General features: G+C 44.0%; 2 protein-coding genes across 2 annotated transcripts in view; both read left to right on the forward strand.

Annotated features, from left to right (window-relative positions):
• Positions 1-7554: 7554 nt before the first annotated feature.
• The window catches only part of pdzk1ip1 (PDZK1 interacting protein 1), a 44995-nt gene continuing 28553 nt past the window's right edge, over positions 7555-23996 (forward strand). Inside the window, exon 1 of the mRNA XM_084310517.1 lies at positions 7555-7588. The gene's annotated coding sequence lies outside the window, so the exon portion shown is untranslated. The remainder of the gene's footprint in view (positions 7589-23996) is intronic.
• On the forward strand, positions 9819-13893 carry tal1 (T-cell acute lymphocytic leukemia 1; the record flags this gene model as incomplete). Its single annotated transcript, XM_084311516.1, has 3 exons — positions 9819-10774; positions 11335-11429; positions 12222-13893. 3 exons carry the CDS (start codon positions 9819-9821, stop codon positions 12695-12697), a joined length of 1527 nt encoding a protein of 508 aa, XP_084167642.1. The 3' UTR covers positions 12698-13893.

The raw sequence follows: 23996 nt of genomic DNA on the forward strand, positions 1-23996 counted from the left end.
CAAGAAAACTAAAGAAAACTGTACAATTTGAATGACCCTGCAGCTGTTCTTTCTCCGTGCACTTTCGCCCGCTCTGAAGTCGGACTCGGTGTGCCCAGCCACGCGCGCTGTTCTCGCAAGGACCTCGCGAGTGCCTGCATGTGCGACTGGTGTGTTTGCGCTGTGAGGCGTATTCTTCGTATGGCTGCACGTACCGCACCGTGACGGCCGTACCGTAAATTCGCGGGGCGAATACACGTACCGTTACACCCCTAGTGCATACGATAAAATACTTTGACTGATACGACCGAAATCGGTTTCGTCTGGACATGGCCTGAGTGTCACTAATACTTGATCAATTCTTCTATGCTTCTGATGACCATCACTTTGGAATCCTCTGGCGTTCCGTTCAGCTTTATGTAGACATCCAATACATATTTATATAATTGTTTGCTTTATAGATGAAGGTTGCAACATAATTATGTAATGTAATGTTGTTGGCTGTGTACCTGAACTCGTACCGAACCGTGACCCCAATACCGAGGTACATACCGAACCGTGGCTTCTGTGTACCGTTACACCCCTAATGTCTATACATCTGTGTTAAAATACATATTCTATGTCTTACAGTTTGACTAGTTAATATGATCAACTAGTAAACTGAGCTCAGACACTGGGTGACAGTTTTTTCAGTGTCTCTTAAACTCAGCCAATACAAAGGGCCAGGAGATAGGAGAGGTCCAAGGCTATTTCCCTCTCCAGTTAAGACATCACACCGCCTAGAGCCAAGGCTCGTTATTCATTCTCTAACTGGGGCATACCTTTTCTTGTCATATCTGGTGTCTAATGTACGTCATTTCAATTATGTATTTAATGTGAGTCCGACCAAAAGCTCTGTGTCACTTTGTGGTCAGAAGCTTTGTGTGTACAATATGTTGTCTCTGATTACAAACCGATCTCTGTATTAGCAGATTAATAATAAAGAATTAAAAAAGAATAAAATGTTCTATGTTTTTATATACAAATGACTCGATCTGAAATTCCTACAGCTTACTGTCATGGCTAATTTTAAATATTCCACAACAGTACCCATTCTGCAATCTGATAATAAAGTTTATAATCAATCAATCAATCAATCAATCAATCAATCAATCAATCAATCAATCAATCAATCAATCAATCAACCCTGGGAGGGCAGCCTGCGCCAAGAGGGGGCCCATTGAAGAGTATTTTCAGCTCCTCACCACCACCTCGGAGGAACAAGGGCTGAGGGAGAAACCCCATCATATTTACAGCTGTGACTGGACTCCAACCGGAGGAAGGTCGGCCGAAGCACACGTACAGGCAGGCCCAGGGAACCAGGGAACACATCACAGTCCTGGCCTGCTTCAACGTGGTCCCCCCTTTCGACGTCTCCCCTTTCATTATATATATATATTAAGGCTGTCAAAGTTAACGCGGTATTAACGCGTTATCGCCGATTCTATTAATGCCACTATTTTTTTTAACTCACGATTAACTAAAAAAAATTTAAAATTAAATTGTAATTTTTTTTTTACTAGACTTCACTCGGGTGTATTATTGATGCTCTCATTGATACTATGTTCAAGTTCAAGTTTCAAGTTTCTTTAATAGTTGTCATACAGAAGTACAGAATACTTTTATACAAAATGCTTCTTACTGTTACGCTCCAGAGACTGTGCAAGACAAGATAAGTATGAAATAAAATAACATGTAAATTAGAAGTAAAAAAATTAGGTTTCTGAAGTGTGTGTGTGTGTGTGTGTGTCAGATATAGAGAGACAGAGGGGGGTGAGAGAGATGAGGAAGGGGCAAGAGAGAAAGAGAGCTGGGAGAGTGTGTGTGTGTGTGAGAGAGAGAGGGGGGGGGGGTGTGATTAATCAGCCCTTGTGTGGGTGAATGTAACAAGTTCCTAACGTTTTCTTTCCCCTATTATTTCATGCACACTTTATTCATTGTTTTAAATTATTATTTTCTTTTAAGTTATTTTGTGCATCACTCTGTTTTGAATTTGATGCAAATTTGCAATGCATGAGGGTCATCCTTTTGTGTTAAATGGCTGCATAAAGCAAGCATTTGTTGACTCGCATGTTGATAAGAGTATTAAAACTTGGAACTTGAAAAAGATCTGTTTAAGGCAAAAGAATTAAATAAAAACGCGATTAATTTGCGATTAATCGCGAGTTAACTATGGACAATCATGCGATTAATCGAGTTAAATATTTTAATCGATCGACAGCACTATTATATATATATTACTATTGTATTATGCACATTGTTGCGGGCAAGACCACCCGCATTTCATTGTAAACTTGTATGCAAATAAACAACTTGTGACAAATAAAACTCTTGACTTGACTTGACCACCAGCCTCTCTCTCTTATGGCATTAACTGGGTTAATTAATCTAAATGTTATATTGTTAACTGTCTAGTTAGGCATTAACTGTGTTAATCTAAATGTTATATTGTAACTGTCTAGTTAGGCATTAACTGTGTTAATCTAAATGTTACATTGTAACTGTCTAGTTAAGGCATTAACTGGGTTACACCGGTTTCTGACAGGGAGCGAGCGAGCGAACTAGAGACGAAATCGTGCGTGACACTGTCCTGATATGAGGCGGCGCGTGTCCGAGTGTGTCTGTGTGTGTGTGTGTTACCTGGAAGCACACGTGGGGGGGGGCCTGCGATTCTTGACCAATAAAAAGTGTTTAGGGGCGGGACTCGGCCGCGTAATCGCTCAACTAGAGACACAGCGAGCGAATATCTGAGGGGTGGACGACATCGCTGCTCAGTTCGCTGTCGCTCGCGGCAGGTCAGGATAGTCTGATTGAAACTAATACATTTTAATCATTTTCGCAATCACGCTCGCTCGCGTCGCTCCCTGTCAGGAAGGGGTGTTAAGTGGGGAGTGCGTCATGGTACAGTTTCAGTAAGTGGGGAGTGTAAACAAGTTGAACGCGTCACGTGAAATAACGTTATGTGAATAAACCTATAACGTTACAATGTACAGTTTCTGACAGCTGGCTGTGTTGTGAAATGTGCATAACGTTATGAATAAACCGCGAAGTCACGCGAAATAACGTTATAAACGCGAATCTGGTAGTACTGTAATAAATACGTGAGTTATACCAGTAGCAGGAGAAACTGCTATGTAGCAGGGAAACTGCTATTTGTCCAAATGCCTGAAATAACCAACTGCACAACCGGTTTACAAGGAATACCAACTTTATTTCATCAAGGTCCTATGCTAAACAATGATACAAGATCTATTAATTAAAACCTATGAGCCATGAACAGGACAGGGTTTAACAGAACCAGAGAATGCAGCAGGTATAGACAGGCGTCCCCTAGGTAAATTATATCACCTCTAAGTTAATCACTCTATAAATTACAGCACTTCTATATAGGTAAACCCTTCACCTCTAGGTAGAGCACATCTCACAGCACACTTTTATATGGGCAACAACCCTTAGTTTAAATGAGGTACGGTACATACACAATGCACTTACAATAGTCACACACACACACTCTATCCGACCAGCTGGTCCATGTGAATATTTAGGGCATCGCCTTCCGCTACCAGCCAACGCTCTCGCTGTAAATCCTCCGCCACCCCTCTCTCTTGGTACGGCCTCATGCCCAATAGGACACTTTATTACAACACCTAAGTAATTCATACAGGGGACTAGGGGTCTCTAATTGGGGGGACTAATCGGGCACCGTAAAGGTCGTCTGCAAACGTAACTCAGTCACCATCTATATGAGGCACGCAATTGTGAACATGCATATGTCCTATCACAGTAACACACGTCAAAACACCCTCCTCAAGAGGCACTGCGCGTTATACAAAGTAGATGCCTAATCACACACACTGCCCGCTAATCACACTCTCAAATAGGCCCTCATAGATAATAGATCAACTGTACACACTAATTATGGCAGACTCCCCAGGTCCTAATTACCCCTCCCTCTTGCTTCCCCTGTTCCCCTTCAATTGGTCACACAATATAAATACAACATATACCAGCCTGGGCTATATAATAAATAGGGCATATAAAGGACTAGCCAATATGCAGGTTAATTAAGGGCACGATATAATACAGATAATGTAACTAGAAAATACACAAGATCCCATATACAATATATATATATACAGTAGGCCTATACAGTTATAAAAATAGATCATAATACAAAATCCTATACTAAGTGCAATGTGGGTAACAGTGGACTTAACTCGCCGCACGGCGTGACCCCCCCCGAGAGGGTCGAAGCTTGGACCCCGTCCAACTCTCCGGGCGAATGTTCCGGCACATGGTGGTCCTCCAGGTTGCAGTTGACTTGTAACCTGGCAATCGTACCCGGTGTCCGCGAGGACGTTCCGAGTATAATGTCTTTGGGAGCGATGTAACTCAGTACCCTCTATGTCCCGTCCCTATCTGTCTCCAGGAGGGTAAGCCTCCCCTCCTCTCGCTACCGGTACCTGTGGACGGCTGGCTAACTTCTCTTCATCGCTGGTGGATAACTCTCCACGATCGACCCCACCCCCCGGGCCCTAACAGAGTCTGGTTACTGCTTGCGTGCTCCAACCTCGATCTCTGAGTCCCACTGGCTTATCAAATAGTCTCAGCGTCTCATCCCCGCACACAATCAGCAACACCTGCGTTCAATAATGAAGCCACTTGAGTCCCTGCTCCTGACGTCATTACTTCGGCCCATTCACATCACAGTACATTTATTTTTATCTTCTTGAGATGATAACATTACATCCGCCTTTTACCGCATGACGAGCTAAACCAATCAGAGAGGGGCTTCGCTCAACCAATCAAAGAGGGGGCTGCAGAAATGGAGCTCAACCAATCAGAGAGGGGTCTGCAGAACTGGAGCTACGATTTGTAGAGACGCGTCTATGCGTGGAATGTGTCAAGGCTTTAAGCTGAAGTGTTGCGCCGAATTCTGGCTCCCACCAATAATGTGGCGGGAGCGGACCAGGTGCAAAACAGAGCACTACAATTACCTGTGCATTTTAGGCAGGTTATGATTATGGGTAGGCTGTCCTTATCATCACTAATCAGCTCTCATGATTAATTGAAAATGGGGGTGAATGAGGTCATGAATTGAAAATGGAGGACCCTGATGTAAACAAGACGAAAGTCTTTCTCTGGTCTGCATCCCCTTAACAATTGTGTGTATTGAGCCGTACTGTATTAATTTGTACCCATTCTGCAATCTGTTAAATAAAGTTTTCATTCATTCATTAGTTTGAGCTCATGGGAGAGAGCGCGGCCCCCACGAGCTCCACGTAACGCGGAAGTGCAGCTCCTCTCCTCTCTTTGGTTGAATGTTCAGGGTCCACGCGAGTAAGTAGGATCTGTAGTCAGAAGAACCCAGGATGATCTTCACTGCCCTCTTGTGGACAGTTTCTTCCCTAACACCTCCACTGGTAATGATGGCTTTGATACAACAATGATTGCCATTCAGAATCAGATTCAGATTATTTTATTGTCACTTTTTTTTTTTTTCAATTAAGAAAGGCTGTTCGCTTCCCGGCTCCTCAACCATTTGTAAACATAGTACACACAACGTATATTCTATCTATACAAACTATAACAACTATAAGCTATAAAGTTATATAAACGATAATAAACTATAGACTATAAACTATAAACTAAACTATATTTAAACGTACACAATGTATATTCTATCTATACAAACTATAACAACTATACAGTTATATAAACGAAATAAACTATAGACTATAAACTAAAACCATATTTAAACGTACACAATGTATATTCTATATACAAACTCATACATGCATTGCTGACTGCTGTAAGTCTTCAAACAAACTGTGGTTACATCATGGAGATTGGAGATGAACCCTTTCACTGCCGCACTACCATCTGCCAAACGACGACCGTCGGTTGTGTGTGTGATAGATAGTAAAGGGTTAACCTTCTGTCGTGTGGCAGTGAAAGGGTTAAATGAACCCTAAATAAAGTGACGTGATGACGCTGTGTGCGTTTACGTGCCTCATCAGACGTGGCGCATGCGCATATTGTCTGCGAGAGACTCCCTGGGTGTGCGGAAAAGTGACCACTGTAGAGAGAGAGAGAGAACCGGGGAGACAATTAATGAATGTGGATGAGACGAGAGACGAGAGCCTTGACATTAATTAATTGTAATTAGTTGTAGCCACGGCGGTGGGGGTGCTGGAGACATGATCCATATTATAGACGGACCTTTACAGCCTGAGAGAGACCATTTTCTCTTGTCCAGAGATCTAGGTTTATCAATCTGCGCATGCGAAGTTCGGGAGTAGGCGGGGTCATCATTTCTACAGCCCCCCCCCCACAGCCGTAGCTATAGCTACAACCACCGTCCTACGTGATCATATAGCAATGGTGAAAATATGTTTTTTTATTTTATTTTTTTTATTATTATTATATAATTATATTATTATTAATTATTCATGTGAAAACTGGCTTAACAAAGCTTAACGAGCTCATATTAAAAATGAAAAATGTAATCATCAAAGTCTGCATTTATAGGCAATAAATGAAGGCTTAATTTCGGTCGATGACCTATAAAATAAAAAGAGAAAATGTTGCCTTTAATTTAGACTGCAGAGGAATATAAGGAGATACTGCATGGGTCAATAATGCACGTACAAATAAAACCAGTAAAAAGATGGTGGAAAAAAAGACAATATCCACAACTGAAAGTGACAGGAAACATTTGAGCTAAATGTTATTCAGACATGAATCTGAAATAAACAGGGAAACCGAAGTCGGAGTCCAAAAGAAAACACTATATGTTCAAACCAGAAACACGTGTCATTAATGCTTTGCTACATTTCCCCAAAACTATCAAACGAGCTTAATGTGGCGTCATTAGCTGGCAGCCCGAAATGAAGAACAAGTCTAATTAACGAACAATAAATATTTTCCAAAAACCATCAAAGCACAATTTTAGGACAAAGCCAATGTGGCTTAAAGATAGCCTTTTTCAGCAGTATAACCGGTTAGAAATATTATAAACATAATTTGGATGCAGCTCTAAATCGCCATTATTATATATAGCCTGTCTGCGATCTGAACTCCGCACATGAGAACACGGGGCTAAACGACAGCCTGGCAGTTGAGTTTAACAGAACGGTGACAACTTTTTTGCTCAACTATATGGCATATTATTGGCATTTGCCCATAAAACAAATCCGAGTGAATTGGGTTATTTTAAATAAAAACGTATGGCATGCAGCCGAGCCGATATCAATCATATATGTTAATGTTTCCCCCCGTACTCAGGCCACTGTCGATTAAAGCAAAATAATAATAATGCACAATTGAATAAATAATGGTTTTGGGGGCTTATCGAGGGCGAGCCGGCCGCAAGCCATGTGCTCTTATCTCCTCTGGACACATTGAGACGGTGTCCCGCTCCCGCTCCCGTCATCCAGAACAAACAGTGAATTATAGACCTCACTGCCAACCAGCCTTGCCTCACTCACTGCAGTCCATCTGAACCTCGGGATCAACTCCATGCCTCCACACACACACCTTATCAACACCGCTCTCTAGAGCAGCAACGGTAGGACATTATTCTAATTATTAGGCGTATTATTCAAATGTGTGATTATTAGGCCCATTTGAGTAATATATCTCTCGACTAAATCTAAAATCCCCCTCGTTTCTAATATAAATTGTTTAGAGGCATATTATAAATCCATCTATTTAATCGGAAATATCTGGGGTTGTTATTTACATTCACATTTAGTCTTGACGCTTTTATCCAAAGCGATTTACAAGTTCTGTAACAGAATTAATATAGTATATTAGGCGAACGAATTATTGCAGAAAATAATACGATAACATACTGCATGGTGGGACTGAGAACAAAACCAGCCATGCCTATTCGGTATAGCCTAAATTTTTTTTTAATAAAAACGCATCTTTTGGGTGTGTATAATGTTTTCTTTTACAAAGGAAAAGACCGATGGGTATATATCTGAATCAGGGATACATTTTGCACGCTCAACATGTGTTATTGTTAATGAATGAATTAGTTGAAAGTTGTGCGGAATTCAAAACCCATGTCTAATAAGAATTCCCATAGGAAAATTAAATTCATTCATTCAAATGGTGTTGCGTTGAAGAGCTTGCATTATGGCTATAGCCTGCCCTAAACTAAAGAACGAGTAATTGTGAAATTAATAATCATCTTAATAGCCATCGTCATGGTTGCCTATGACCAAAATAAGCTGAATGTCATAACACGGGATAATTAATATATATGTTTGACAGTGTTTTGGATCTGGTATACGTCATCATATATAAGGGATACTCGTTCATCTGTTGGAAAATTATATTTTCATTCATTTCATTTCATTTCATTAATTCATATTATGAAAGCCTGCGTTTATAAGCAGATAAGGTGAAAAAAGCTGCATGTTTTAAATTGATATATGGGTCCCCTCCCCAAAGAAACATAATTGATCTGTTTGACGCATTGACATGTTACAGGCTGTCAGGCCGCGACCCCAGGCCGTTCTGTTGAGGTATACTATACACACATATACAAATACATACCAATTATTAGCTTGTTCTATTATCCTTCTATCATCCAACACCCGCATCACGACACCCTGATCCCCTTTGAATGGCCCATCTGAGCCCCCCCCCCCCCCCCCTTTGGAGTTGTTCCTTATCTTCATTGGGAAAGTCTGCAGGGTGTTGCAAAATAAGGATTTGATGTTTAATTTTTATTTATTGTGGATCTATTGTGATGTTACTTGTTGATTTATTTGTGAAGCCCGTCGTCGAGGCAACTTGTTTGTGATTTTGGGCTATAATTATATATACTACACCCGCGGTTCTCAAACTACGGGTCGCGAATATAAACCCTAAATAAAATGGGGTCGTGGTAAGAAAGTTTGAGAATTGATTGATTGATTGATTGATTGATTGATTGATTGATTGATTTAAAATTGTATTAACAGATTGCAGAATGGGTACAATATACAGTACGGCTCAATACACACAATTGTTAAGAGTTAAGACTGCTGATCTATAACAGTCTGTGGACATGCACGCACACGTGCTATAGCTACAATTAATACATCAATAAATAAATAAATAGGCTATTTGAAAAATAAATGAAAAATAAGAACGATGTGGCTTCAAGATTGAGATGTTTAAGCATAACAGCCTATATTATATTATATACACTACAGGCTGCAGCAAAATATAAGCGTTACTTAACCTAACCCTTTCACTGCCGCACACGACAGCCGGTTAACCCTTTCACTGCCACACGAGTCGACACGACAGAAGGTTAACCCTTTACTATCACACAACCGACAACAGTAAAGGGTTAACCTTCTGTCGTGTGGCAGTGAAAGGGCTAATCTAACCTTGACACGACGAGGACAAACGGGTGTATTATATATAGGCCTAATGTGCAGCAGCTTTCTAAAGGGGGTATAGGCGAAGGTACATTATAAGGTCCCACCATCTCTATCTTTCTGTGTTACCATGTTTGTTCCAAGTTTTACGACAAACAATCATGCGACAAACGACAAACAACCCGCGCCGGTTTAAAATAAAAGTCAGTTGAACCAGTTGTTTGACATTAAAATGTAATGAAATAACACTGTTATTTCCCCCCTCCTATATATTAGACGAGATTGTGATGTGATGTCCTGCGCGCGCCGCTCAGCCAACGGCATTCTGCAGCCATTGCGCGCAATTGCGCACTTTCCATAAAGAGCCGACACGTGGTGGACCCGTCCTTATTCATCACCACGACTATGTTATAAAAGATGATGGAGAAAATGAAACAAGAGCTGCTCGACGAGCCATTAAGTCCCGCCGCCAGTGACGGGTGGGGGTGCAACAAGTCCCATTGGCACGACGACGGCCCAACTTCCTCCACAGGGGCTCGTGGTGTCGGCGCGCTGGAGGAGGAGGAGGGGGAGGGAGGGGGGGGAGGGCAGGAAGACACGACCACCGCAGCCCCCCGGCTGCAGGCCCCTCTCACGCGGAGGAAGGACGCTACTGTCATCGTTAATGGCGTTACCAAGGAGACGGTGATTGAGTTGGCCAGGAGCCGGAGAGGAGGAGGAGGAGAGAGCGCGGATATAAAAGCCAGGACGCATGAAGAGGAGACGGCAGACGGCAGAGACCACACGGTGCAGGAGGAGACCACCAGACACCACCACACGGTACAACAGACCCCGGAGCTGCAGCGCAGAGACCCGGTGCAGGAGGAGACCACCAGACACCACACGGTACAACAGACCCCGGAGCTGCAGCGCAGAGACCCGGTACAGGAGACCACCAGACACCGCACGGTACAACAGACCCCGGAGCTGCAGCGCAGAGACCCGGTGCAGGAGACCACCAGACACCGCACGGTACAACAGACCCCGGAGCTGCAGCGCAGAGACCCGGTGCAGGAGGAGACCACCAGACACCACACGGTACAACAGACCCCGGAGCTGCAGCGCAGAGACCCGGTGCAGGAGGAGACCACCAGACACCGCACGGTACAACAGACCCCGGAGCTGCAGCGCAGAGACCCGGTGCAGGAGGAGACCACCAGACACCACACGGTGCAGACCACGGAGCTCTGCAGACCGCCGGCCCACTTGCCGCCACAGCCGACCCGGGAGCTGCGGAGCGACACTCGGATGGTTCAGCTGAGTCCACCCGCCTTCCCCCCCGCCGCCGCCATGCTGTACCACGACGTCGCGCAACCTTTCGCCATGATGAACAGGTATAAAGGGTCATCATTCTATATATTATGGTTATTTTAACATTGTAAACATGTTTTTTTTTTTTTGCACTGCAGTTATTTTCTTTCTGCACCGGACGGTATATTTTACTGTACATTTTATTGTATATTTTTGGACTGTATATTTTAGAATGTATATATACATATTTTTAGAACGTGTGCATTCTTATTTTTGATTACCTAAATGTTTATTATTGTGAGCGATGTGGTGCTCAATTTACCTCGGGATTAATAACGTATTTCTATTCTATTCTATTCTAGCATTATGTATTTCCACGACGCTGCTTATACAGTATTAGGTAACGCTGTGGTTTGGCTCGGTTATGATTTTTTAATAGGATAACCCCCAAAGATCAGAGACAAAGATTCCTTGACATTATAGTTATTGAGCATGATGTCAATACAGTGTACAATATATAGTTATAGGCCTATTACTCTCCTTTAAAACTCCCTTGAGGTTACAAAGGCAAATTGTCCCATTATAGAAATGAATCATATTTTCTTGAATTATGATGATGAATTATGTTTTGTTCTCTCCGCAGTGGTTTCGGGAGCGACCCGGAGTATGGCATGTATCCCAGCAACAGGATCAAACGTAGACCTGTGCCGTATGAAGTTGAGATCAACGATGGTCATGGTGAGGACTTTTACATCTTCAGCCAGTCATATCATGTACACCCTGCACCCCATCACCCTTTTACAAGAGCCACAATGCTGTTCTTTACCATTGGCATGACTGATTAGTGATTTGCGTTGTCTCATCATCGAGAAATATGCATGTTTTACCTCCAGAGGGCCATGGTTTATGTGTTTTATTTAGACAAATAGACTTTCATGAAATGCAGGGATGGCATGAGAGAAAGGCGTGTTGTGAAATAGCTATACAGAACATGCAGTTTATCTTTTATCATATCAGTATTTGCTGTTTACTTTCTTCTTTTGATAAACTTGAATATTTTGTTGTTGAACATGTAATGACACAGTGGATGTTTGTAAGTGTGTGTGTGTGTGCGTGTGTGTGTGTGTGTGTGTGTGTGTGTGTGTGTGTGTGTGTGTGTGTGTGCGTGTGCGTGTGTGTGTGTGTGTTTGGTTGAGAGTGAATACAATGTAGTGAGACTATTCCTGTGAGTTTGTAGAGTGGACAGCTCGGAGCAGTCTATAAAAATGCAAATTTTAATTTGGAGTGTTATTCATGGCTGTATAGAGCGATGTTGTTATACAGGATTAACTTAAAACAGGAGGGGAGAACATGGCAGCCACCTATAATATCTATTACCAGTGCAAATGAGCAAAATCCTGCAATATACTGCAAACTGGGATCTGTGTTTATATAATCTCATCATGAGTGGCGATATAGGTGGTTATAGTTACACAAACGAATCCCAGTAAATCTAAACGTGTTCTTCTCTCTGCCCCCCCCCCCCCGCAGGTTCTCAGCCTAAGGTCGTGCGACGCATCTTCACCAACAGCCGCGAGCGCTGGCGTCAACAGAACGTCAACGGGGCCTTCGCCGACCTGCGCCAGGTCGTGCCCACGCACCCCCCGGACAAGAAGCTGAGCAAGAACGAGATCCTCCGCCTGGCCATGAAGTACATCAACTTCCTGGCCGAGCTGCTCGGCGACCAGGACGACGCGGCGGGCCACCAGGGACGAGAGGAGAGCCTGGTCCGCGAGGAGCTGCTCGACGGGATGCTGCTGTCTCCCGACGACGACTCCAGCTGTGGCAGCCTCCTGGACGACGGAGACGCCTGCTGCAGCCCCACCGACAGCTTCACGGAGTACCACCACCACCACCACCACCACCACCACCACGCCTCGCCGCCGACGGGCTCACCGCCGCGCCCGAGTGTCCCGCGGGGGCCGAGGCACTCTGTGATGTCGCTGGACAGAGGCGACCGCAGATGATCCGCCGTGTTTTTTGTGTCGGGAGACGGTGAATGTGAGAGGATGAGATATAGAGGAGATGTGGGTTAGTGAGAAAAACAACGATGCGCCTAACTTACTACAGACTTGCATCTTCTCCTCTGTGATGTTCTGCTAAATGGTTGCTTTGGCACAGAGAGAGAGGCTCGTCTCTTCTCAGACAAGACGGCCGGCTGCTGTTGTAAGCAGGCGATGATGGACTAGAAACCTGCAGAAACAACACGCTCTCTGAACACCAGAGCGGATAAGACAATTGGCTTCAAAATGGTACCCTTACTTTGATCACGTTCAGAGTGTCTGTTGGTGCACTGATGAAAGGGTGTGTAGGAACCCAGGACTCGTCTGAATTAGTTTACATTCCTGAGCCTGCAGTCTGATCGTTTTTTAAGCATCATATATTATTATGTTCATAGAAAACTCGAGTGATGTTTTTATTTAACGCCACAGAGTTTTTTTTTTGGGAATATGAAACAGGTCATTTTGGGGAAGAGGGGGGAGGGGTGATGTAGTTATAACTTATTAGTTATAACTTATTAGACCTACTTGGTTGCAAGGAAGCAGTGGGAACGTTGACTTGCTGGGAGACGGATTGAAGTGTATACTATACGTTGATGTGATGTTCACATTAGCAGTTACTAAACATGAATGTAGAATCTTTAGTTGGCAAACAAACACTCAAGACACACACAGATGCATGTGCGCATTCATACGCATATACATACACACAGACACACAGACACACACACGCACACACACACACACACACACACACACACACACACACACATGGTTTGAATGTAAAAAAAAAAAAAAATGCTTATTAGGAGGTACAGCTATTCTGCTCCAGGTGTACATCAACACTTACATCTGTAATAATAATACTAGTTTCTACTGCTTTTTTTATGGTACATTCCTTATCCTTTTCACGGCAATTTTTTTTATGTTGTCTTTGTTTAATGTTGACAAGAAAAATGTATCCAGTGTTTTTGTCAGAATATTTGACATGAAGTATTTCTGCTACATCAGCAGACACAGAGTAACCAGCACTGGTGCCTTTCATTATTTGTAATGTATTACAAAAAAAGGTATTTTATTGTGATATCTGTTAGAAATGCCTTTGTTGTAAGGTGATCATGAATATCTCTATAACGCAGAATTATATCTGATGTGATTTTATAAAAACCAATGAATAATAATAAAAAAAAGTTTTCTAAAGAACTGTCGACTGTGTGCTGTACTGCTTTGTTCATTCAATACGGATGTTTCATCTAATAAAATGTATTCAAGAATATCACAATATGAATATGAATCAATATGAGTCAATATGAATCACCAGCAGTATCATTATACATAGTGGAATATAAAGTCACCCAACAACACAAGAAATATAGTATATTTACTATTGCAAGAGATTTAAAATGCTACATGTTTCAGTTTCAGTTTTTCTTTTATTTAAAAGGACAGTATACATTAATAAACATTTCTGTAAATGTGTTTTAGCCAGCTGGCTAATTCGCAACTGCATGTAGTCCTTTTGGCAAGATGTTATAAGACTGACAATACACCTAGAACAGAAGCATTACAAGTAAAACACAGTATTTACAACACAATCCAACATAATAATAAAATACACAATGAACTGATTAAAAGTGATTACATGTTTGATTGGTTTATAACTGAAGGAGCTGGACCTAAACGGCACAGTACAGTCCCCTTAATCACAAGCTTGTGTTATTATAGTATATAATATATATATAAAACAATAACAACAGTAGTGACAATAAATTATAATAAATGATACACAAACCAATAATAAACACTGTCATGGTTGTGTTCAAAAGTACTGATTATTATTTTATTAAAAAATAATATATATAAAATAGGTTTCTACCACTGGCTACCAAACAAAACATAATAATGTTTCACTTTCATTCCATTTGAAACTAAATTGAATACATTTTCACTTCCATGGACACAATGTGCCCCAAATTAATAACATATTAAGAAGTAAATTAAATGAAATGATGAATAGTGTTGAAGATGCCCCCCCGCCCCACACACACACACACACACACACACACACACACACACACACACACACACACACACACACACACACACACACACACACACACACACACACGCATGCATGCACACACACACACACACACACACACACACACACACACACACACACACACACACACACACACACACACACACACAGAACAACCCATTAAGAAACAATCAGCAGCTCAGCAGATGACGCGACAGGAACCATGTAACCTGCCCTTTCCCACCATAAAGACACAATGAGGCCTAATACGCTGGAGATGTTAAGAGATATGGATTCTATCAAAACAGATTGTTTAAGGGGTCACGGAGGAGTGGTTTGTCATTCTAATAAGCCAATGATGAGCAGTCATGGAGCCGATGGCTGATAAGCATCTCAGCCAATCAGACAGTCCTGAGAGAGGTGGCAGTCCCACAGGACCAGAGGTGTGTGTGTGTGTGTGTGTGTGTGTGTGTGTGTGTGTGTGTGTGTGTGTGTGTGTGTGTGTGTGTGTGTGTGTGTGTGTGTGTGTGTGTGTGTGTGTGTGTGTGTGTGTGTGTGTGTGTGTGTGTGTGTGTGTGTGTGTGTGTGTGAGAGAGATAGAGAGAAAGAACAGGAACAGAACACATCACCAATCAGAATAAATAAAATGACTACACAGCTAAAACAAAACTACATCACCTATTGGAAAACACAAACAAAAGCACAGAGCAAAATGCAGTGCTATCTGGCTCTAAATCGACAGTACACCATAGCAGATTATTTGAGCATGGTGACTGATCAACAACTAAAAAGTTAGCACAGCCTCGCTATTGAAAAGGGGAGGCACAGGAAAACCTGGCTTCCTGCAGAGCAAAGGCTGTGCTGTCATTGCATCCTCAATGAGGCTGAAACAGAGATACACTTCCTCACCAAATGTGAAACATATAAATATATTAGAGAAACGCATTTAAAAAAAAAATTATTAATAAGAAAAGATTTTCTTAAACTATCAGATACAGAAAAACTACCAGTCCTACTAGGGGAGGACTCAACACGCTGTGAGCTAGCAGCATTCTATGTTGCTGCCTGCCATAAACTGAGGGACAGTGTGTGACAGTCACCTGGCTGACACACGTTTATGCTGTAATATTTTACGTTTTATGTTTTGATATTTTATGATGATATTTTTATGTACTTTGACATTGATATCTGTTTTCTAATTCATGTTTATATTAATATTAATCATTTGCTTTGGCAACATGTACAAGTTACGTCATGCCAATAAAGCCATTTGAATTGAATTGAATTGAAGAGAGAGAGAGAGAGAGAGAGAGAGAGAGAGAGAGAGAGAGAGAGAGAGAGAGAGAGAGAGAGAGAGAGAGAGAGAGAGAGAGAGAGAGAGAGAGAGAGAGAGAGAGAGAGAGAGAGAGAGTGTAACTTGTTCATCTTCGGTCCCCATCCCATCCCCACCTCGTCACATTGCCGTCACACAGACAAGGTGTTTTAAACTTGATCAGAGTCGAACATCAGACACGATCACCTCCATCAATATAAATATCCACTGCTTCAAAGGATTGTCTCTCTGATGTTGAGACATTGAAGAGTAGCCTTCCAAATAAGAGACAAAACACACAAACTACAATGTGTTTTAGTTAACCCTTTCACTACCACACTACAGAATGTTAACCCTTTCACTACCGCACTACATAATGTTAACCCTTTCACTACCACACTACAGAAGGTTAACCTTGTCCTTTCACTACCACACTACAGAAGGTTAACCTTGTCCTTTCACTACCACACTACAGACGGTTAACTACGTCTGTAGTGTGGTAGTGAAAGGTTAACCTTCTGTAGTGTGGTAGTGAAAGGTTAACCTTCTGTAGTGTGGTAGTGAAAGGGTTAACCTTCTGTAGTGTGGTAGTGAAAGGGTTAACATTATGTAGTGCGGTAGTGAAAGGGTTAACATTTTGTAGTGTGGCAGTGCAAGGGTTAACCCTTTGTCACGTGGCAGTGCAAGGGTTAACCTGTATTGTCGCAGTGAAAGGGTTAACTATTTGGTAGTGTGGCAGTGAAAGGGTTAAACAGAATTCTGCACCAAAAGAGGCCGTGGGGAGCGAGTGAGTGAGTCCAGCTGTGATGCAGCAGAGAGAGGCAGAGAGGAGGTGCTGCTATTGTTCCACTGAAGGCCCGGCTATTGATAGACAGGAGGGCTCCTTCCTAAAGCCCGCCTCCTACCACGGCCCACAAGAGACGAACAAGGAAGCACTAGAGACAACACTCCACACACTCGACTGGCCCAGGCCTCTTTCTGCTGTTGCATGGTGAATGGTTTTGTGATGTGCAAAAGCCAATGTGATCTAATTAGGATAAAGTCAACACAAAAATTAACGTTAATGATAAAAAAAAATTGTGATGAAACGTCTCTAGTAAAATACTTAGGAAATTATCTGGTTTCTAATATTATTCATAGTTAGAAAAATAAAATCATAAGTAAATCATAAATCAGGTATGGTGATGGCTTGTGGTAGTGTGGTGAGGAGGGGAGCTGAATAGAAGTGATGCTAATGGGCCTATTTCAGATCCACTCAAACCAGACAAGCTTTGCAATTAAATAGAAAAATTAAGTCACACTGACTGAAAGAATATTCTTTACCCTATATTTATATTATTAATATTATATCATTATAAATAACAAAATTGAAGAATGAAGACATGGAGTACTAATACTGAATTAATGAATGTCCAAATTCATTCTACTTTTATATTACATTCCTTAAGTTATTTTTATACTTATTCAGACACACACCAAACAGACAGATGACTCCTACACAGCAAATCAAGATCAGACAATCCCATTCGTGGATATAGTGCCATAGTGTCCTTTAGCAAGGCACTTGTACCTCAAACAACCCAGGAGTGCCTGCTCCTTGTCTGACGCTGTGCCTCCCTCCACAAAACTACAACATACTGTCATGGTTTTTGCCTTATTTCACCTTTCTGTGAGGGACAGCTGTCTATTTTTGCTTTATTTCACCTCTCTGTGAGGGATAGCTGTCAATCCCTGTTCCCTGTGGTTAATTGCCTCATGGGTCGGCAGGTGTGTGGGCTTGATTGCACCTGATGCAGTGCAGCTGTGCCTATGGCCAGGTGGAGTCTATTTAAGTTTGGAGATCGCAGTGTCAACTGCTTTTTCATTTTCCTAGTGTTGGCTGTCCTTTTGGTCACGCTCATTATATTGAAGTGTAGTCTGATCTCTGATTCAGAATTGAGCTTTATGGTAGTCATTCTTATTTTAGGCTACTCACGTGATTCTACACATAAACTCCCTTAGTGGAGGTTTATTGTTTTACTTTTTCCAATATAAACTCCTTTATTAGGAGGTGTCCTTGTGGCTTATTTACTTTTATACCATACCTCTTTATTGAGAGTAGTCCTGTTTTTTGGGACTTGATTTATTTTCTTAATTACTCACTTTGAGATTTCCACCTGTAAAGGTTGTTTTCTGTTGTTTAATTTTTCCCCTCTCCTAAAATATCTGTGTAAGCAGTCTAGTGGTTGTCCATTTCATGGATAACTTTAAGAGTCCCTGTTATCTGCTCATGACCCACACACACACAGCCCTCACAGAATGAAAAAGCCATGACTGGGTCAGCAGATAACACAGGTCTCGAACAAGCACTAGCTGCGCAGCGTCAAGGATTGCTTTCACATGAGGAAGCTATCGTACAATTACAACAACAACAAGCTCTCATGGTGCAACGCATGGGGAGATGTATGAAGGATTGCGCAAGATGGATAGTTCCATGCGTGATTTGGCTGACCGCATAGCCGATGCACAATTACCTCCCCTTCACCAGAGCCCACCTAATGTCTCTCAAGCACTACTCACAGGCCCCCGGCCATTACCTTGTGAGGCTAAAGTCCAGCTCCCCTCACGCTTTAATGGGGAGTCAGGTAAATGCTGTGGTTTTCTGGCACAATGCCAAATAGTGTACAGAGCCCAGCCTTCTCGTTTTTAGTCTGAGGATTCACGTGTTGCCCTAATTCTATCCCTGTTGGAGGGACCTGCCCTTGATTGGGCTGTTCCACTCATACGGGCTCAGGCCCCAGTTTTAAACGACTCACAGGGACTCATGAATGAGATGGAGATAGTTTTTGATCATGAACTATACGATAAAGAGGTCGCCATGAAGCTGACGCGCATGCGCCAGGGCGCCAGTAGTGTAGCTGAGTTTTCCATCGCTTTCAGGACACTGGCTGGGGCTACAGGCTGGCCTGAGGGACCACTCATCACTTTGTTCACCAACGCGTTATCTAATCAGGTTAAAGATGCTTTGGCGGTTGTGGGATCTCCAGACAATTTTGACACACTGGTCACTACCGCCATACGCGTTGATAACCGGATCAGAGACCGTGAGAGGCGGGGCCAACGTTTTTGTGTCCCACTGGAGGAAGTTTCGTCCTTTCCTCCACAACCTTCAGTGGCCAGCTCGTCTGAACCTATGCAGGTGGACAGCACTTCTGTGCGTGACTCCAGGCAGACTGGTTCTCATGTGGACTGGTGCCGGGACTGCAGGAGAAAAGGTCACACGAGGGTGGAGTGTCCGAAACTGAAGGGAAACAGTCAGTCTCGCTAGTGGGCCGAGAGACACTAGTGAGACATCACATCACCCCCTTTCGAACCTCTTTGCCTGTGGTTTTAGACTGGAATAGGCAGTCTGTTAAGGTTAACGCCTTTTTAGACTCAGGGGCAGTGGACAGTTTCATCGATTCCAGATGGGCTGAGAACTCTAAAATACCTGTACATTCCCTCCATAAGCCCTGTAGTGTCACGGCGCTTGATGGACGGCCATTGGGTACAGGCAGTGTCACCAAAAGAACCAATTATTTATCAATGCGGGTTGCTTATGGGAACCATTCTGAGCGCATTCGATTCTTTTTGGTGGATTCCCCCACGTATCCCATTGTACTGGGTCATTCTTGGCTTAGTAAACACAAGCCACAGATAAATTGGGGTGAAGAGAGGGACACTGTCATGCAGTGGGGCTCCCAATGCCATCACCGTTGTTTCCAAATTCCTCCGTCACCCACGAGTTATGATCAGTTTAGTGAGAGCGGTTGTGATCCTGTTGAAGCAGTGGGCGGTCTTGGTTTCCAGAGCCCACTCTCTCAACCATTGCACTCCGAGCCATCTGTCGATCAGGATGGGAGTTTGGAATGGGATCCACAGTTTGATTGGGACTCCCTCGGTGAGGAGGTTCTGGCGGAGGACAGTTTAGACAGTTTAGACTCGAGGCTCTGTGTGAGGACTTCTCCTCGCTTACTTGTACAGCTGACCCCCTCATGGAAAGCACCAACATCATGAGCGTGGAGTCACACCCGTTACTAGAGGGAGTTCCCACTGTCTATGCTGACCTCAGTGAGGTGTTTAGCAAACAAAGGGTCACCATCCTGCCACCGCACCGACCTTATGATTGCGCCATCGAATTGCAGCCGGGCTCTATTCCCCCTCGTGGTTCCTTGTACTCGTTGTCGGTCCCCGAAAGCGCAGCTATGAACACCTACATCAAGGAGGCTGTGGCTACCGGTTTTATTAGACCTTCCACTTCACCTGCGGGTGCTGGATTCTTTTTTGTGGGAAAAAAGGATGGAGGACTGAGACCCTGCATCGACTACAGAGGTCTGAACAGCATTACAGTAAAAAACCGGTATCCCCTTCCCCTGATGAACTCGGCGTTCGAACGCCTCCAGGGGGCATCCATTTTTACCAAACTTGATCTCCGCAATGCCTACAATCTGGTGCGCATACGCCAAGGGGATGAGTGGAAGACCACGTTCAACACTCATAATGGTCACTACGAATACCTGGTGATGCCATTTGGTCTTACTAATGCCCCTTCAGTTTTTCAGGCGTTAATCAATGACGTGCTCAGGGAGATGTTGGAAAAGTTTGTTTTCGTCTACTTAGATGACATTCTGATATTCTCCAAGTCCATTTCTGACCATGTCAAACATGTCAGGCAGGTCTTGAGGTGCCTTTTGGATGCACGGTTGTTTGTGAAGGCTGAGAAGTGTGCCTTCCATGTCCGCTCTGTGACCTTTCTGGGATTCATTGTATCTGAGTGGAGGATTCAAATGGACCCCAAGAAGGTGTCAGCAGTGACGGACTGGCCTACACCCGTCTCGGTCAAGCAGGTGCAACGATTCCTAGGATTTGCAAACTTCTACCGTAGTTTTATTCGTAATTTCAGCTATCACTGCACTCACCAGGAAGACAGCACCTTCCCATTTCCAGTGGACTCCCAAGGCTGAGGCAGCGTTCATTGAGCTTAGAAGAAGGTTCAGTTCTGAGCCTATCCTCATTACTCCTAACCCATCCCTGCCATTTATCGTCGAGGTGGATGCTTCTGAGCTTGGAGTCAGAGCTATTCTGTCTCAACGCTCATCGTCCGACAGTAAGGTACACCCATGTGCATACTATTCACGTGGGCTCTCGCCGGCTGAAAGAAACTATGATGTTGGGGACGGAGAGCTGTTGGCGGTCAAGTTGGCATTGGAGGAGTGGCGACATTGGCTAGAGGGAGCTGAACACCCATTCACAGTCTGGACAGACCATACAAATTTGGAATATATCCAGGGTGCTCAGAGGAGAAACTCGCGACAGGCTCGCTGGTCACTGTTTTTCTCTCGGTTTAATTTCCTCCTGACGTACCGTCCCGGGTCTAAAAATATCAAGCCGGATGCTCTTTCCCGGTTATATGATGGATCAGAAGAGGACCGTCCTCCTGAGCCCATTGTTCCTGCAGGACAGATCCTAGCTCCTGTGACATGGAGCATTGACTCTGCTGTGCGGAGGGCACAACGTTTGGAACCAGATCCGGGTGGGGTGCCCCCGGGTCGGTTATTTGTACCAAACAGCATTCGTTCTCGGGTGTTGAAGTGGGGCCACTCCTCTCGGCTGACAGGACATCCCGGAGTGCACAGAACTCGTGACTTCTTGGCCAGAAGGTTCTGGTGGCCTGGTATGATGAAGGACATTCGGGAATTTGTGGCAGCCTGCCCCGTTTGTGCACGGAACAAAGTTTCTCAACAGTCACCACCAGGGCTGCTTCATCCTTTGCCCATTCCTAGTCGTCCGTGGAGCCACCTCGCCATGGATTTTGTGACTGGTCTGCCTCCTTCTGATGGTCACAGCGTCATCATGGTGGTGGTGGATAGGTTCTCCAAAGCAGCTCACTTCATTCCGCTGGTCAAGCTGCCATCTGCTCAGGAGACCGCTCAACTGGTGGTTGACCATGTCTTCCGAATTCATGGCATCTGCCAGGACGTGGTGTCGGACCGTGGACCCCAGTTTACTGCTCGGTTTTGGAAGGCATTCTGTGCTATACTGGGTGCGACGGTTAGCCTGTCATCAGGGTTCCACCCGGAGAGCAATGGGCAAACAGAGCGCACCAACCAGTCTATGGAGAGTACGCTTCGCTGCTTGGCCTCCTCCAATCCGACCACTTGGAGTCACCAACTGGCATGGGCAGAATATGCGCATAATTCATTGTGCAATGCATCCACTGGTCTCTCCCCATTTGAGGTTCAGTTTGGGTATCAGCCTCCACTGTTTCCTGAACAGGAGAGGGACATGGGGGTGCCATCTGCCGAGGCGTTTATCCGTCGGTCTCGGGCGACATGGAAGAGGGTGCGTTCGGCTCTTGTGCGTGCTGCGGCCCGGCACAAGCGGTCGGCGGATGTACACCGTCGCCCTGCGCCTTCCTACCGTGTGGGCTAACAGGTGTGGCATTCCACACGCGACCTTCCATTACGGGTGGAGTCGCGCAAACTTGCTCCCCGTTTTGTGGGCCCTTTCACTATTGTTCGCAAGATAAACCCAGTCACGATGCGTCTTAGGTTACCCTCGTCGATGAGGGTACACCCTACATTTCACGTATCCCGCCTTAAGCCGGTTCGGAGGAGCAGGTTGGTTCCTGCAGAGAGACCTCCACCTCCCCCTCGATTCGTTGATGGCCAACCTGTGTATACTGTACGGCGTATCCTGTCCAGTAGGCGGGTTGGTAGGGGTATACAGTACCTGGTGGACTGGCAGGGTTATGGGCCAGAGGAGCGCACGTGGGTTCCGGCCAGGGACATCTTGGACCCTGAGCTTGTTCGGGAGTTTCGGAGACGTGTCTCAGAGGGTCCGTCTGGAGCCGCCCCCTAGAGGGGGGGTCCTGTCATGGTTTTTGCCTTATTTCACCTTTCTGTGAGGGACAGCCGTATATTTTTGCTTTATTTCACCTCTCTGTGAGGGATAGCTGTCAATCCCTGTTCCCTGTGGTTAATTGCCTCATGGGTCGGCAGGTGTGTGGGCTTGATTGCACCTGATGCAGTGCAGCCTATTTAAGTTTGGAGATCGCAGTGTCAACTGCTTTTTAATTTTCCTAGTGTTGGCTATCCTTTTGGTCACGCTCATTATATTGAAGTGTAGTCTGATCTCTGATTCAGAATTGAGCTTTATGGTAGTCATTCTTATTTTAGGCTACTCACGTGATTCTACACATAAACTCCCTTAGTGGAGGTTTATTGTTTTACTTTTTCCAATATAAACTCCTTTATTAGGAGGTGTCCTTGTGGCTTATTTACTTTTATACCATACCTCTTTATTGAGAGTAGTCCTGTTTTTTGGGACTTGATTTATTTTCTTAATTATTCACTTTGAGATTTCCACCTGTAAAGGTTGTTTTCTGTTGTTTAATTTTTCCCCGCTCCTAAAATATCTGCGTAAGCAGTCTAGTGGTTGTCCATTTCATGGATAACTTTAAGAGTCCCTGTTCTGTATCACACTAGCTCACGCTCAGCGTTTCATGCATATATCTCGCTTCAGCATATATACACTGAATAATTTCACAAATGTACCTTTAAATGCCAGCATTCATCTGGCCACACCCCCATCCGCTTACCTATATAAGCAGGGATGGTGCCACACACTCATCTCCTTCTCAAATTTCATCACAAGCAACGTGTTGCTATATGCCCACTTGACGTGGAGAAAAATATTGGCTGGAAAAGCAATGTTTACGGGGAAAGGAAGAACAAGGAGATACGTTGACATCATATCTTTATTTTCTCTCTCACTATTTTCGAGAAAATACGGCGATATTGTCTTCGTACTGGAGTGTCTGGAAGATGATGATCATTCTAAAATCCTCCACCGGTTTTCGTATTGGGAGCACGCCGCTGCATGCCTCTCAACTG

Source organism: Notolepis coatsorum, assembly GCF_963971535.1.
Source record: "Notolepis coatsorum genome assembly, chromosome: 3".
NCBI classification, from domain to species: Eukaryota; Metazoa; Chordata; class Actinopteri; order Aulopiformes; family Paralepididae; genus Notolepis; species Notolepis coatsorum.